This window comes from Schistocerca gregaria, chromosome 11, assembly GCF_023897955.1.
Source record: "Schistocerca gregaria isolate iqSchGreg1 chromosome 11, iqSchGreg1.2, whole genome shotgun sequence".
In the NCBI taxonomy this organism is placed as follows: domain Eukaryota; kingdom Metazoa; phylum Arthropoda; class Insecta; order Orthoptera; family Acrididae; genus Schistocerca; species Schistocerca gregaria.
The window spans coordinates 68,077,098-68,093,854 of NC_064930.1; the positions used below are offsets into that span (position 1 = coordinate 68,077,098).

The window sequence follows — 16,757 nt, forward strand, 5'->3', positions numbered from 1 at the left end:
TTGACCTTTCATGGACATTCGTAGCCGAACAATCTGTAGTTGAAAATCCTACTTACTGAACTGACAAGGCACTTGTCGTGAAGTAGGAACGAAAATTATTCTAGTCCCAAGTTACAGGAAGGATTTTAGCGTAGTCAGAAGACGTTGATAGTTGTTGTTTTCTGGTTGCGGTTTGTGGAAACAATAAATTGTCAGTTGCCATGAATGTAAACAAACTAGACTGTTGACCACCAGAGGGGAGAAGAGCAGTGGGAAGAAAGAAGTCCTGCCTCCTTGTTGCAGGGCAGCAACCAACACCTGTGTTCTGTGTTCCCAGGTAAGCGGAACTGGCCTACGATTGCCAATTGCTGATCCCTTTGGGTGTTGAGGGTCACACCTGAACTCGATGACATTCCACGATTAGTCTCTGCAGTCATTAAAAATAAGAAAAGAAAACAAGAAGCAATGCGCAACACAAAGCATTCAGTAAGAGCTACCCTGCAATTGCTTGCTGTGGTTGGCAGTTTCATAAATAATGTAGTTCAGTCCCAACCTCTCCCAGTATTTGACACAACCACAGTTACATTTGTCCACACCGGAAACTGCCAAATTAAATGTGCCAGCACTGTACCAACTTTTCAACTTCAGTTGGAAGACAAATGTATGTGTTTCTTTGTTCTAAGGTGCTAGGTCACATGGCAGAACCCCATGTTGTATTACACAGTGTTTGTCTTATGTAGACCATTCTACTGGCCACAGTTTGTGTGCCACCAGAACATTGAACACACTGACACTTTGTTGGGTTCTTGCACTTTTTATTTTCCAAACACATTTGTATGCACATTAGTTTTCCAAATTGTTCTTCACCAAATGATGTGCAATGTAAGTAACTGAAAATTGGCTACATTTTCAATACAGTGCAACCTCGCTTTTACACTTTTCAAGGGACTTCAATAAACCTAGTGTAAAATGCAGAAAAGTGTAAAATGTTGGAAATAATGTTTTAAGCTGTAAAAGTTACATATAGGAAACCCCTTGCTCTTTATGTATGACGTATGTACATAACAGGCATCAAAAGACTTGTCAGTGACCTTTTTATCATCTAATAAAGGCCTATTAGCTAGTAAAAACTGCTGATATAACTGGAATTGATAACCGTCTGGGAAGTGGAAATGATTGACTTAATTTCAAACATCATAACCAATGTTTTTGGAAAGCCTGCAGCTGTCATTCATTATTTAAATAATGAAATACTGCACTAGTTACATAGTTTTACGTGATTAGCACGATGCATTTTGAGAGTTTTTTTCTTTATTGTCAAGTGCAAATATGTAAATAAATGTTCTGTATAGTGTTTGAATATGTGTTATTCTGCATCTTTTTGAGGTTATCAGGTACTGTACCTCACCAGTTACGTAGAAAACCACACAAACACGCGAGCATGTTCGCGCGCAAACTACCACTCACATTGTTTGTTAGTGTAACATTACAAAAAATACCTACATAAATACTGCACTTGACGACGAGAATAAAATCACGAAACATGTTATGCTCAGCATGAAATCAGCACATAACCGGCGCTGTGTTTACACGATAAACATTTGAGCAACACAAAGTGAATGACTGTGTGTACTAGTGCTCCACGTCGCCATACACCGAAATATGCTAAATATGGTTCGACAAAGGTGTCACGATGATTACAACAATCACAAAACTGTATATGCGCAGTAGAGACAGTTTGGAAATGGTTGTGATTGGTTATGATATCTTCATTCGAATGCACCTTGTTATATACTCCCATCAGCCACCACACCATGTAGAGCTGGGCAGCAGCGGGAGATATGGCACGAATTGTTTCAATTTTTAATCGTTTACCCGTTCAAATCTACTTAATAGAGTGCCCTGGTGTCAAGAAACTTAACCAATTAATATTTGTAAACACTACTGAACGGCCAATATTATGCCAGCATCATATTTTCTCCACAAACATTTTGTTGTAATGAATAAATCGCTGAAAAATTATAAATATATTGATGCAAAATCAGGTGCAAATTAATATTGTGGGCATAGGAAATTTGATGGGACCGATAATAATTTCCTAAACGACGGGAAAATGTTAATTCTGGGAACGTAAAAGCGGGGTTATACTGTATTTATATGCAGAAAATAAAGGCCATTTCAAACACTCTCTCATCAAATAGTACAGTTGAACACAATCGCTATGAAATAGCATCTAGTAGGTAGTTTTATATTTTGAGGCAGAATGGGGATCTATATTCATTTTTTGCTATATGTGATTTTTTTTTTTTTTTTTTTTTTTTTTTTTTAATTGCTAGTTAAAAGTCACTATTTCAGTGTACTGTGAAAGTGTCAGTTACGATCAGATGGTGGTGTGGACAGTAAAGGCAGAGGGGAAGAATAGCCAGTTACGCAATACTTCATGATTATATTGTTTATTAAACAAATAGCAGCAATCTAAACTACGAAATACATATATAAAAAAAAAACTTGTATGCCATGACTTCATGGAAATTCTGCAAGGCCTTGCTGCAGTATTGGTTATTATAAAGTTGTTCCACTTCGACTGCTGCCAGAATTGTTTGGCGTCAGACTGGATAGTTAATGACAGCACATGCATCATGTTAGTCTGTAGTTATGCACATAGTGAAACATACCTGATCAAAAACTATTATTCCTGCATATCATTCCCTAACAAAAATATAAAAATCATGGGAAAGTCTCTTGAAGCTATATAGAGTTTAAATGAACACTGACATTATTGTGGTTTAAATGTAGAGAAAACTGGCTCTGCTGCATAGCCTAATTGTTATTCATTCCACAGTTCCTCTCACAAAGTTTTACTGTTCTCTTTGAGCTAGTCAGTGCTCATAACGTGCTTGCTGTTATATATTGATCATTCCTTCATCATATCCAAAAGCGTTCTTAATAACTGTGACTACAATTTCTCGCCTGATTCCACACTTCATTCACATTTGACGAACTCCCTAAGCTAACCCTGGGTTCGACTTACTCTAATATTCTCTCCTGTTCAGATTTCTATTGAAATGACATTAATTCACAATTACTCGTGCTGTCTCAAAATCTTCTTCTCTCCACTAGTTGACTGTGCATCCACAACCTGTCATGCAGGCTGCTTATACCAGAGTGGCTCGTTCATGCACACCAGATATGTAAGTGCTAAAACCACACCTCTCTCTTGATATGGGCATTGCTGCATCATTATTGCTCTGGCCTGGCAGAGATAATTAAGGCTAAATATCCTGACATGGACTAATTAATCTATACCCAGACAGAATAACAAAATTATGCACAACTAGTTGTTTACAAAAGAGCTACTGTAGCACCAACTAACGAGGAAATGAACATAGTTGCACTCTCACACCCACAAATGATTGCAATAAACTGTGAAACTTTGTCAGTAGGCAAATATTGTTGCTTCACCGCTGGATACAGTGTAACCAGGTCCATAAAAACTACTTTATTGTTGAGAGTGGTACCATGCATTAAAAGTCTTCAAAATAGGACCACCCTGAATCAATACACTTTTGGCAGCAAGATTTCTGATTGCTGTATTCATTCTGAAAGGTGTGTATTTGAGTGTCCTTTGGCAAATGTAACAGTGACTTTCACATTGTCAGTGGTCTCAAAACTGTGTTTTGAGGGTGTCTGAAATGTGCAGATGAAAAAAGTGCCGAAGTGGAGACTGTAGGTTGCTGGGGAAGCATTTGTGTTTTTGAGCAGCTAAACCTTCACCGAACCATCTTTGTGGAGCAACCAGCAATGTGGAGTCTCACATGTGTGATCCTTTTTTGTCTGTGTTTGAGCAGTACCACATAAAAGGCAACATTGACTGGCAGTTTGTTAGGAAAAACACATGGCGAACGAGATCACTAGCATTGAAAATTGCAGTAAGCATTGCCTACACTTCGTAACTGCTTACGAATGTTTCCTCGGGATATGTTGCCTGCAAGGTGTGCCAGTCGGAGGTCTGCCTCTTTTGGAGTTCTATTCAAAAAATCATATGTCCTACATTATAACATTGTCCAAAGATAGTAGCATCATACCTATACAGTTCTAGTAGTAGTTCACAAACAAGCAGTCAGTTGGTCTTGTGATCTCCTTTCAAAGTTGTGGGAGCCAATTTTATACAGTTACAGTGTCACGGTCAACGGTTTTTGCTATGCTCAGAATCTGAGCCATCTGATAAACATTCATTCTATGGTCTATGTTCAAAAACTCCTAAACTTATCACACTGTCTTCACTCCCAGATTTTGCCAGGTATTCAGAGCACGTTTCATCATTGGAAGACATCTTGGACTTCCAAAAACACTCTGTCTCACCAAAGCCTGGTAGATTAATCTGCCACGAATAATAAGTATGATGGGCAAACATCTATTAGGCATACTACGAATGGTGTGGACATGTTGGGAATGTGGGTCAGGGGGAGCGTGCAAGCGGTAGGTCCCTGCAGGCGCACTATCCTCTCTGCCCTCGGAGGCTCAGATGGATAGAGGATCTGCCATGTAAGCAGGGGATCCCGGGTTCGAGACCTGGTCGGGGCATATATTATCAACATGTCCCCAATGAAGTATATCAACACCTGTTTGCAGCTATGGTGTCCATTTAATTATTTCATTTCTAGCAAAGCTACACTCAGCTGGCGGCTACACGGGTAGCGGAGGCTGTGTGGCGTGGACTGGGCGGTTTTTTAGGTTAGAAGGCCTCGGGAAAGTGCGGGATGGGCTGCAATGTCAAAGGGTGCTTGGCAATTACAGGACGTGCTTGGATCAAGGAACAGTCGGAATTATAGTTGTAAATTGTTGTAGTTGCGCTGGAAAAGTCCCTGAGCTTCAAGCGCTAATAGAAAGCACAGAAGCTGATATCGTTATAGGTACAGAAAGCTGGCTAAAGCCTGAAATAAGTTCTGCAGAAATTTTTACGAAGTCTCAGACGGTGTTCAGGAAAGATAGATTGGGCAGAATTGGTGGTGGAGTGTTTGTGTCTGTCAGTAGCGGTTTATCTTGTAGTGAAGTCGAAGTAGATACTCCGTGCGAATTGGTATGGGTGGAGGTTATACTTAACAGCCGAATTAAGTTAATAATTGGCTCCTTCTACCGACCCCCAGACTCCGATGATACAGTTGCGGAACAGTTCAGAGAAAGTTTGAGTCTCGTAACAAATAAATACCCCACTCATACGGTTATAGTTGGTGGGGACTTCAACCTACCCTCGGTATGTTGGCAAAAATACTTGTTCAAAACCGGTGGTAGGCAGAAAAGTCTTCTGAGATTGTCCTAAATGCTTTCTCCGAAAATTATTTCGAGCAGTTAGTCTACGAACCCACGCGTATTGTAAATGGTTGCGAAAACACACTTGACCTCTTAGCCACAAACAATCCAGAGCTGATAGAGAGCATCATGACTGGTACAGGGATTAGTGATCACAAGGTTGTTGTAGCTAGGCTCAATACCATTTCTTCCAAATCCATCAGAAACAAACGCAAAATAATTTTATTTAAAAAAGCGGATAAAGTGTCACTAGAAGCCTTCCTAAAAGATAATTTCCATTCCTTCCGAACTGACTATGCGAATGTAGACGAGATGTGGCTCAAATTCAAAGATATAGTAGCAACAGCAATTGAGATATTCATACCTCATAAATTGGTAAGAGATGGAACGGATCCCCCGTGGTACACAAAAAAGGTCCGAACGCTGTTGCAGAGGCTACGGAAAAAGCATGCGAAGTTCAGAAGAACGCGAAATCCCGAAGATGGGCTAAAATTTACAGACGCGCGAAATTTGGCACGGACTTCGATGCGAGATGCCTTTAATAGGTTCCACAAGGAAACATTGTCTCGAAATTTGGTAGAAAATCCGAAGAAATTCTGGTCGTATGTAAAGTACACAAGCGGCAAGACACAGACAATACCTTCGCTGCGCAGTGCCGATGGTACTTTTATCGACGACTGTGCCGCTAAAGCGGAGTTATTGAACGCAGTTTTCCGACATTCCTTCACCAGGTGAGACGAATGGTATATTCCAGAATTTGAAACACTAACATCTGCTACCATGAGTTTCTTAGAAGTAGATACCTTAGGGGTTGCGAAGCAACTCAAATCGCTTGATACGGGCAAGTCTTCAGGTCCAGATTGTATACCGATTAGGTTCCTTTCAGATTACGCTGATACTATAGCTCCCTACTTAGCACTCATATACAACCGCTCGCTCACTGCTAGATCTGTACCTACAGATTGGAAAATTGCGCAGGTCGCACCAGTGTTCAAGAAGGGTAGTAGGAGTAATCCATTTAACTACAGACCTATATCATTGACATCGGTTTGCAGTAGGGTTTTGGAGCATATACTGTATTCAAACATTATGAATCACCTCGAAGGGAACGATCTATTGACACGTAATCAGCATGGCTTCAGAAAACATCGGTCTTGTGCAACACAGCTAGCTCTTTATTCGCACGAAGTAATGGCCGCTATCGACAGGGGATCTCAAGTTGATTCCGTATTTCTAGATTTCCGGAAAGCTTTTGACACCGTTCCTCACAAGTGACTTCTAATCAAGCTGCGGAGCTATGAGGTATCGTCTCAGTTGTGCGACTGGATTAGTGATTTCCTGTCAGGAAGGTCGCAGTTCGTAGTAATAGACGGCAAATCATCGAGTAAAACTGAAGTGATACCAGGTGTTCCCCAGGGAAGCGTCCTGGGACCTCTGCTGTTCCTGCTCTATATAAATGACCTGGGTGACAATCTGAGCAGTTCTCTTATGTTGTTCGCAGATGATGCTGTAATTTACCGTCTAGTAAGGTCATCCGAAGACCAGTATCAGTTGCAAAGCGATTTAGAAAAGATTGCTGTATGGTGTGTCAGGTGGCAGTTGACGCTAAATAACGAACAGTGTGAGATGATCCACACGAGTTCCAAAAGAAATCCGTTGGAATTCGATTACTCGATAAATAGTACAATTCTCAAGGCTGTCAATTCAACTAAGTACCTGGGTGTTAAAATTACGAACAACTTCAGTTGGAAGGACCACATAGATAATATTGTCGGGAAGGCGAGCCAAAGGTTGCGTTTCATTGGCAGGACACTTAGAAGATGCAACAAGTCCACTAAAGAGACAGCTTACACTACACTCGTTCGTCCTCTGTTAGAATATTACTGCGCGGTGTGGGATCCTTACCAGGTGGGATTGACGGAGGACATCGAAATGGTGCAAAAAAGGGCAGCTCGTTTTGTATTATCACGTTATAGGGGAGAGAGTATGGCAGATATGATACACGACTTGGGATGGAAGTCATTACAGCATAGACGTTTTTCGTCGCGGCGAGACCTTTTTACGAAATTTCAGTCACCAACTTTCTCTTCCGAATGCGAAAATATTTTGTTGAGCCCAACCTACATAGGTAGGAATGATCATCAAAATAAAATAAGAGAAATCAGAGCTCGAACAGAAAGGTTTAGGTGTTCGTTTTTCCCGCTCGCTGTTCGGGAGTGGAATAGTAGAGAGATAGTATGATTGTGGTTCGATGAACCCTCTGCCAAGCACTTAAATGTGAATTGCAGAGTAGTCATGTAGATGTAGATGTCATGTAGATGTAGATGCATGGTCATCTACGGTAACTGCTCTTTTGGGAACAGATACTACCGTCATATGCATGTTGCATTTTTACAGATATTGATACCCAAGTGTCTGTTCAATCACTGGAAACATTTTGGCAGCAGACTTCTCAAGTTTCATGCAGAATTTGATTGTGTACTGTTGTCGAAGTGTATTCTGCAATGTGGCTGGAACTGGATCACGCAAACAGAGGTTTGCGTCGGTATGTTCTGACTCGAGAAACTGTGAACGTCCACCAGCTATCCTGGATGCTTCAACCGATAAGTGTGTCAGAATAGAATTGGTGATTGTACTTCCCGATTCTTATATAAATGACACAGCAGTGACCTGTTTATGTAAAGCTTGTCAGAGGGCTCGTCAGTGTGAAGTGAGATGCCGGTGCCGTGTGCAGGGAGCAGTAGCTGCCGCCGTTGCCCCGAAAGAACACCAACCGCCGCCACCGCACGCCCTGGTGGATCCGCTGCAGCAGCTGATCCAGCAGATGAGCGGCGGCCTGCCGTCGGTGTCATCGGCCCCCAGTGTCCCACCTCCCGGCGGCCAACCGCTCGGAGGTGGCATAGGACTCGATTCGGACGGTCCCGGCAGGACTTTGCTGCAGACATTGAATGCGGGGAAGCCTCCCGCTATGCCTCCGGTAGGTAATGTTCTTTCCAGAACCTTGTTTAGGATTTTAATTGGTATCAGTTGTTCTTCAGTTGCTTTGTGTATATGTCTGTGTAAAGTTGAATTTTGCCCGTGGAGGATGAGCATGTTCTAAGAGGCATGTTTGTTAAACATTTTTACAATTTTGGTATTAGACAAATACAAATGTCCATTTTTAAACAGTTGTATTATTACATGAAAGCCTTTACCGTAATCGGTTGTCTGACCTAGTTCCGCCAATATTAAGGCACTTATTGTATCAAACAGTCTAGTTCTTAATTCCATTGTCGTAAAAATATTATGTAAATTGAAGGTGGAGGAGGGGGAAAGGAAAGGAAAGGGAAGGAACTATTGATGTCAACTGCATCAGAACTTGATGCAGAGTCAGCAATGAAACGCAGTGGTTAGCACACTGGTCTCGCATTCGGGAGGACGACGGTTCAATCCCGTCTCCGGCCATCCTGATTTAGGTTTTCCGTGATTTCCCTAAATCGTTTCAGGCAAATGCCGGGATGGTCCCTTTTGAAAGGGCACGGCCGATTTCCTTCCTTCCCTAACCCGAGCTTGCGCTCCGTCTCTAATGACCTTGTTGTCGACGGGACGTTAAACGCTAACCACCACCACCACCATCAGCAATGAAAGAGTGAAAACATGTTTGGACCGGAACCTCCTGCTTACTAGGCAGTTGTGTTAACCACTGCACTATCCAGACACCATTTATCGCAATTGCATGGACTATCTCTGTGTGCCTCCCGGCCTACACACATTCCCACCGAGTGCCACCTGTTTGCAGTCTCTTGTCCCTATCATCCGTGCTCACTTCTGTGATAGATTTACAGGAGACCCAGCGTTATTGAGCACCTGCACTGAAGGTGGTGGATCTGTTCCCCTTCTTGACAAATCAGTTTTACGAATGTGTGGTTTTCATTCTTTTAGATGTGTCTGAAAGAACAGACCACACAGAATCCGCAGCTGTGATACATATTATGTAAATTGGAGGAGGGGGGAGGGGGAAGGAAAGGGAAAGAACTATTCACATTAGCTGTATAGGAACGTCATGTAGAATCAGTGGTGATAAGTGAAAGTGTGTACCAGATTGGGATTTGAACCCAACAATTCCTGCTTATTAGGCAGTTGCATTAACTGCTGTGCCATCCGGACACAGTGATCATTGAAATTGTGCGGACTCTCTTGGCACGACTACCAGCCGACGCACATTCCCACGCATTCATGTAATTCATTCGCCTAGATGGGCAATTACACCACCACCTTTAGTACAGATGCACAATAACTCTCCGCCACCTGCGGACATCTCGATGGGAGGATATGGGTAGGACTGTGGATAAGTGACATTAGGTGGGAATGTGGGTTGGCCAGGAGGTGTACAGTAATAGCCCGCTTAATGTGATAAATGTTATGCCCAGGTGGTGCAGTGGTTAACACAGCTGCGTAGTAAGCTGGGGATCCGAGTCAGGCACAAATTTTTGCTGACTCCCCATAATGTTCCGATACATCTGACATCAGTAGTTCCTTTCCTTACCTTTCTTTTCCTCTCTCTCTCCCTCCACCTTTAATTTACATAATATATATCACTGTCTGCATGGTGTCTGTTCTTTCGGACGTATCCAAAGGAACAGACATGATGAAGTCATATATATGTCATCTGTTTTGATGTCATCATCAGGGTTTTGACTGCTGATACAGGAGATAAACATTTTATTCTACAGTAGTTACATGAGGTCGCATTTTTTGTTACAAAAATCTTTGTGTCTTGAAATTGGTTCAGATACCATTGGTACACATGTTTGTTTGTATGACATCATATTTAAAGAAAATAAATAAATAAAATTCAAGCTATTGTTGGCCGAACAGTATCTCTTGACCACGTGTATATTAGTTCCATAGTTACCCACTTCATGTCCACTAGTTGAAATTGGAGGAGACTTTACAACAACGTACACCACCTCCACCCACCCACAAACACACGTGTTAAAATCATACCTTGTGTGTAATAGTAATGCTTGTGTGTTACAACTCTCCATATGCACAGCATATACACACTCACTCTGTCCTAAACTGCTGGTGCATAATTGGCAACAGAGCTAAAAATATGGCAACAGTGCCTAGCTGCACTCAACAGTGTAAGCTTGTAACTCGAAATATTCAAAATAGGGCTACATAAAATGGCAGTGTACTTAAAATTAATATATTATCTTTGTGGCAAAGGACAATACAGAGAATTTGACATAACCTGCAGTAGTTAAGAAATTATAGAATGTGAACGTCAGGTACGGTGTCATACTGAGCTTAACTTTCAAAAGTTTCCGTCGCCGGCTTTAGCCGCGGCTTCCACCTGTGCAGGTAGACTCCGTGTGGGGTGGCAGCGTGCCTGCCGGCTACAGCTTGGGAGTGGGAACTGCTGCACCCTGGATGAATGCAGCAGTGACGACGCCCACGCCACCTGTCTCGTCGACATCGTCCGTGCCTCCCGGGCAGCTTCCTTCGTTGCCTATGTCGCTGTGGGATTTGGCTCAGCAGCAGGGAAAAGACATAAAGACAGAGCACCAGGTGCTTGTAAGTAGAGAAATACATTCTGTTGTCTTACACACACACACACACACACACACATACACACACATTTTCCATAAATCCCATTCTGGAGGAGAGTCTTCATGACTGTGGAATAAGTGAAGTTTTGTTAGTGTGTTAGACAGTGGTTTGGATGTTCAGCCATTTTCTGCCACCGATTGTGTTATCTGGTAAAGCTGTACTGCATTGTAAGCATATATTGTTTACTACTAGTGCAAATACTACTACTACTACTACTACTACTACTACTATTACAGCCATAATCTGCAAACCAGAGTGAAGTGCATGGCAGAGGGCACTTCCCATTATATCAGTTAGGTGAGCTGCTTCCATTTACATATAGAGTGCAGGAAGAATGACTGCTTAAGTACCTTTGTTCACACTGTAATTAATCTAATCTTGGTCTCATGGTCGGTACAGAGCTATATGTACGCAGTTGTACTACATTTGTAGATTCATCATTTAATGTTGTTCCTTGAAACTTTGTAAATAGGCTTTCTGGGGATTCTGCTATGTGCCAATTCAGTTTCTTCGGCATCTCTGACACTATTTATTGGGTCGGAAAACCTGTGCCTGCTTGTACTGCCCTTCTGTGTATACATTCAATATCCTGTTACCCTTCTCTGGTAAGGATCCCAAACACTTTAGCAGTATTGTAGGGTGGGTTGCACAAGTGATTCGTAAGCAATCTCGTTTGTGAACTACTGCATTTCTGTTGTGTTCTACCAATGAAATAGTCTGACACCTGCTTTACCTACGACTTATCCTGTGTAGTCATTCCATTCCACATCTGTGCAAAGAATTAGACACAGGTGTTCACATGAGTTGACAGATTCTTATTGTGACTCATTGATACTGTAGGTGTAGGATGCCAGCTGTTAAGTGCGCAACTTTACATTTCTGGACATTTAAAGCAAACGTCCAATCTTTGCAACACTTTGAAATCTTATCAAGATTCTACTGAGTATTTTGTAGCTTTTCTTCAGACAGTACTTTATTGCAGGTAACTACATCATTTGCAAAAAATCTGAGGGTTCTATTTATATTGTATGCAAAGTCATAAATGTACAACATGAGCAGCAAGTCCCAGAATACTTCCGTTGAGGACACCTAAAGTTAATGCTACATTTTGCAATGACTTTTCATCCCAGATAACATACTGTGTCCTTCGTACCAAAAAATCCCCAGTCCAGTCAGTTTTATTTGATATCCCATAATAACCAGGCAGACAACACTGCCAGCATACAATACCCTCAATGGTAGAAATATGAAGCTCCCCTCCCCACTGGGTTGCTGCCCACCATTGATCTCAGCATGCTGTCATCTTTGCCGAGATCATATTCTGAAAATAATGGGCTTTCTTGTGTTACCGAGTGCTAACAGGATATAGTTGCCTACAGCGTCTCACCTGCCCTTGTGATCATGTCAGTTGGATCTTAGATACAGGAAAACTGTGGGCAGTTCAGATCAGTCCTGATTTCAGTTGGTAAAAACCGATAGTAGGGTTAAAGTGTGACGCAGACCCACGAATCCCTGGACTCTAGTTGTCAGCAAGGCACTGTACAAGATGGCGGTGGCTCCGTAATGAAGTGGACTGTTTTTACATTGAATGGACTTGGTCCTCTCGTCCAACTGAACCAGTGATTGACTGCAAATGGTTGTGTTCAGCTATCTGGAAACCATTGGCCAACTTTCATGGATTTTATGTTTCCAAGCAACGATGGAACTTTCATGGATGACGATGCATGGCCCCCATTACTCGCAATTTGTTTCAAGAACGTTCTGGACAATTTGACTGAATGATTTGGCCACCCAGATGACCCAGCGTGAATCACATCAAGCATTTATGGGACATAATCAAGAGGTCACTTCATGCACAAAATCCTGCAATTGCAATACTTTCGCAATTATGGACAGCTGTAGAGGTGACATGGCTCAAGATTACTGCAAGGGACTTCCAGGCAAAAGGAGCTCTTACATGGTATTTGAAGGTATCCAACAACTTTTGTCGCTTTAGTGTAAATAATCCTTCACCTGTCAAGTGATATGCAATCTTTGATGGCAGATGGAAAACCATTTGAGCTTGAAATTTCTGGAAGAGCGATCTTGAGTGAGAGGTTGCCAGTGAATGAAGGAAAAGGAGCGATCTTGAGTGAGAGGTTGCCAGTGAATGAAGGAAAAACTAAAGATTTTTCTGGTGCCCTTGTCTAATTTACAATTATGCTTTTCAATTTGTCACTTGTTGGAAACAGTGAGGGTACTTAACGCACTGGTATTTTGCTCTGTCTCATAATGCCCTGTTGATTTACCATATAGAGTATCCTTTTTTCTTCAAGACTACTTTTAGATGGATGAGCACCTTTGGCAAATTTCCAGAACCCGAAACTCTGTGTACTCCATCTGTAAGTGCATTAAGTACCCTCACTGTTTCCAGCAAGTGACAAATTGAAGAGTGTAATTATAAATTTGTGTTACTGGGCATATGGTAAAGTGAATGATCCAGAGTGTCATTGTACCAGAGCGTCATTGTTGCACCAAAACGTCCAAGAATGACAGATGACCAAATTTTTAAGTTTGTACAGAAAGTTCTGGCTGAAAATAATGAATTATGTAGGAATAAAGGGGACAACTCACCTAAAGGCTGAAGCGGTGTGTCGTTGACGTACTCGCACACAGAAGGTACAGAGCTTTACTTTGCTAGCTTCAAGGAGATTATGAGAGCAAAGGATGTGCTGTAAGGATAGCTCCCATCTGTGTAGCTCAGAAAAGATGGTGGGGGTGGGGAGGATCCAGATGGTATGGTGTCCAGATGCAGTCCATTACAATGAAGTGAACACCCTTAGCTGCTTACAGGTGTCAACGGGGACAGATGAAAATATGTGCCCCGACTGGGACTCGAACCCGGGATCTCCTGCTTACACGGGAGACGCTCTATCCATCTGAGCCACCGAGGACACACAGGATAGCGCGACTGCGGGGATTTATCTCTGGCACGTATCCCGTGAAACCCGCATTCCCAACGTATTGTCCCGCACGACATTCGTAGTGCCCTCGCCCATTATACTCATTACTCACGGCGCGTTACCAGTGCTCGTAAGAGTTCAGGCACTGTTTGTGCATTTGCACAGAAGAAGAAGATGGTCAAGTGATCTTCTATGCGAACGCACAAACAGTGCCCAAACTCTTATGGGCATTGGCAACGCGCCGTGAGTAATGAGTATAATGGGCGCGGGCACTACGAATGTCGTGCGGGACAATACGTTGAGAATGCGGGTTTCACGGCGTACGTGCCAGAGATAAATCCCTGCAGTCGTGCTATCCTGTGTGTCCTTGGTGGCTCAGAAGGATAGTGTGTCTGCGATGTGAGGAGGAGATCCTGGGTTCGAGTTCCAGTCGGGGCACACATTTTCATCTGTCCGCATTGATGTATGTCAACGCCTGTAAGCAGCTAAGCGTGTTCATTTCATTGTAATGGACTAGAATGTTGTGGAGGTTGAGTGGGCGGTTGAACACCACTTTGGTAGGGAATGGAAGTACCTTCTCTTGCGTAGGATGTCCCTCATTTCAGGGCATGATGATAGATAATCAAAGATCTGACGAAGATGTGGTTCAGTCGTTCCATTCCAAGGTAATATTGGATGGGGGGGGGGGGGGGGGGAGTTCGTTGTGATTGGTTCATAGGATGGATGTGAGGATCAGATGTGTGTGGTAATTTAGTGCAGGAGATCTGTGTGTGTATTAGATCTGGGGGGAATTGCCTGGCCTTCAGAAAATTTGGCAAGGGTCTTTTCACAGCAGATACATCTGCCACAGGTGGTCAGGCTGTATGGGAGGAGTTTTTTGGTGTGGAAGGGGTGGCAGTTGTCAAAGTGCAGGTACTGTTGGTGAATGGCAGGTTTGGTGTGAACTGAGGTGTGGATGGAGCCATCTCAGAGGAGGGGATCAACATCTGGGAAGGAGGCACGATGGGAGGAGGAGGACCAGCTGATGTGGATGGGTGAAAAGGTGTGGTGGAATGAGGATAAGGTGTCCTGGCCTTGGCCCAGATTATAAACATGGCATCAATAAACCTGAACCAGACCAGGGGTTTTGGGAAGCTGGGAATGTTTCCTCTAGGTGGACGATGAAGAGGCTGGTGTAGGAAGGTGCATTGCGAGTGCCCATAACTGTGCTACAAATTGTTCGTATAACTTCCTTTCAAAAGTGATCTAGTTAGGGATTTTCCTGCTGAAGGAATTGTCTTTGCTTTCTTTGGTGGCTGAGAAACAGTATGTTCCCACTGCTCTGACTGTTGTTTTGTTTCTGGGGCACACTAATATACCCAAGTTTCATCTGTGGTCACAAACCAGTGCAAAAAATCTTATTTGTTTCTCCTTAAACAGGCCAAACATTGTTCCAATATGTCCAACCTCAAGTTTTTGATCCAGCATCAAGAGTCGCGGCACCCATTTTGCAGATAATTTTTTTGTTTCTAATTCTTCAGTTAAAATGCGAATACCCTTTTAGATGACATCTGGTAAGCATGAGAAATTTCACACACTTTCGATCGCCAGTTCTCCACGACCATTTTGTACACTTTTGCACTGATTTCTGTAGTAGTGACACATCTCTACCGACCACTGCGCGGATCATAATCTAAGCTCTCCCGACCAAATTTAAACTCATTTGTCCACTTGGCAGCAGTTGAATATGAAGGAGCAGAGTTCCCCAGTGTATTCTGGAAATCGGCATGAATGTTCTTTGCTTTCATACCTTTCTTTAGGAAGTACTTAATCACTGCTCGAATCTTGATTCTCCCCCTTCCCATCTTTGCAAACCACAATGCGGGAACAATAACCAAACCATGTCACCGCCACAGCTCTCTTCCAAGAACACTGACATGGCTTGTGTTTACAGGCAACAGTCCAATGAATATCACATGAACAACTCATCGTGCTAGCTCTGACCTCTCGTGGTGATTCCGAGAACTTTCCAAACCACCCTCGGGGATCGTCATGAATCAAGGTGACTTGAGTGTAATTATTGTCTTTGAATAAAAGTGTCAGTTTTTTATCTCATTGTGTATGTCTTTCAATTACCTTCTGTACTGTAGTAGTTTTTCTACGTATGGTCAAAGTTTGATCGAGCTATGTGACTTGGTAGAGAGTACACAATGCACAAGTTACTTTCGTCCTTAAGGTTCACACTCCGATGGTTATCATTCTGAAGATTTGTCATGTGTGTAAATTGTATCATGATACAAATACAATGATTTGCTTATCTGATCGTGCCTTAAAATGCAGGCAAAACCTTTATTCACCAGTAGTCAGTCAATGAATCGGAGCAGGTACCTAGTTAATGCTAGTCACATTCATGTTTCAGAGCTAAGTGTATTCTGTTTATAAATGTGACATTCGAAATAGACACTTAATACTTCATCCGTTTTTATATACCTACAGGAAGAACAACTCAGGGCTGAAGAAGAAAGGAGACTGGAGGAACAAAGGTGAGTGAAACATTAAATCTTTGCACTGTATAATAGTGAGCTGCTGGCCATGGAAATTATCTGGTATTCCAGTAAAAATCCGTGATGGAAAAACAATAACAATATAAACTAGGATGACTGCTACACATGACACACAAAGGTGATGGTGAGGGGCAGACAGGTTCATTTAAAAGATATTGTTCACAACGTGGGCAAAATCTTTCTTCAAATGTAGAAAGAGAAACACACACACACACACACACACACACACACACACACACACACACACACACACAAAAGCAAGCTTGACGCCATCTCTATGTGATATGTAGCTGTCTCACTTGTGTTATTGATCTAACAGTCACGCTTCCACTCCACTTTGGTGTAAGCAATACATAAAGCTTTTGTCCACTTTTATTGTTCCCAAGAA

At 42.5% G+C, this 16,757-nt stretch overlaps 1 protein-coding gene across 20 annotated transcripts in view; it reads left to right on the forward strand.

Moving 5' to 3' along the window:
- Nucleotides 1-16,757, forward strand: part of LOC126295205 (GRB10-interacting GYF protein 2) — a 169,072-nt gene that overhangs the window by 92,202 nt on the left and 60,113 nt on the right. For 16 of the 20 annotated variants that reach the window (XM_049987532.1, XM_049987521.1, XM_049987524.1 and 13 more), the window contains 3 exons: nucleotides 8,024-8,266; nucleotides 10,615-10,848; nucleotides 16,302-16,348. In XM_049987532.1, the coding sequence (XP_049843489.1) occupies nucleotides 8,024-8,266; nucleotides 10,615-10,848; nucleotides 16,302-16,348 (524 nt within the window). The remainder of the gene's footprint in view (nucleotides 1-8,023; nucleotides 8,267-10,614; nucleotides 10,849-16,301; nucleotides 16,349-16,757) is intronic. The other 4 variants (XM_049987536.1, XM_049987530.1, XM_049987540.1 and 1 more) reach the window with 1 other exon arrangement.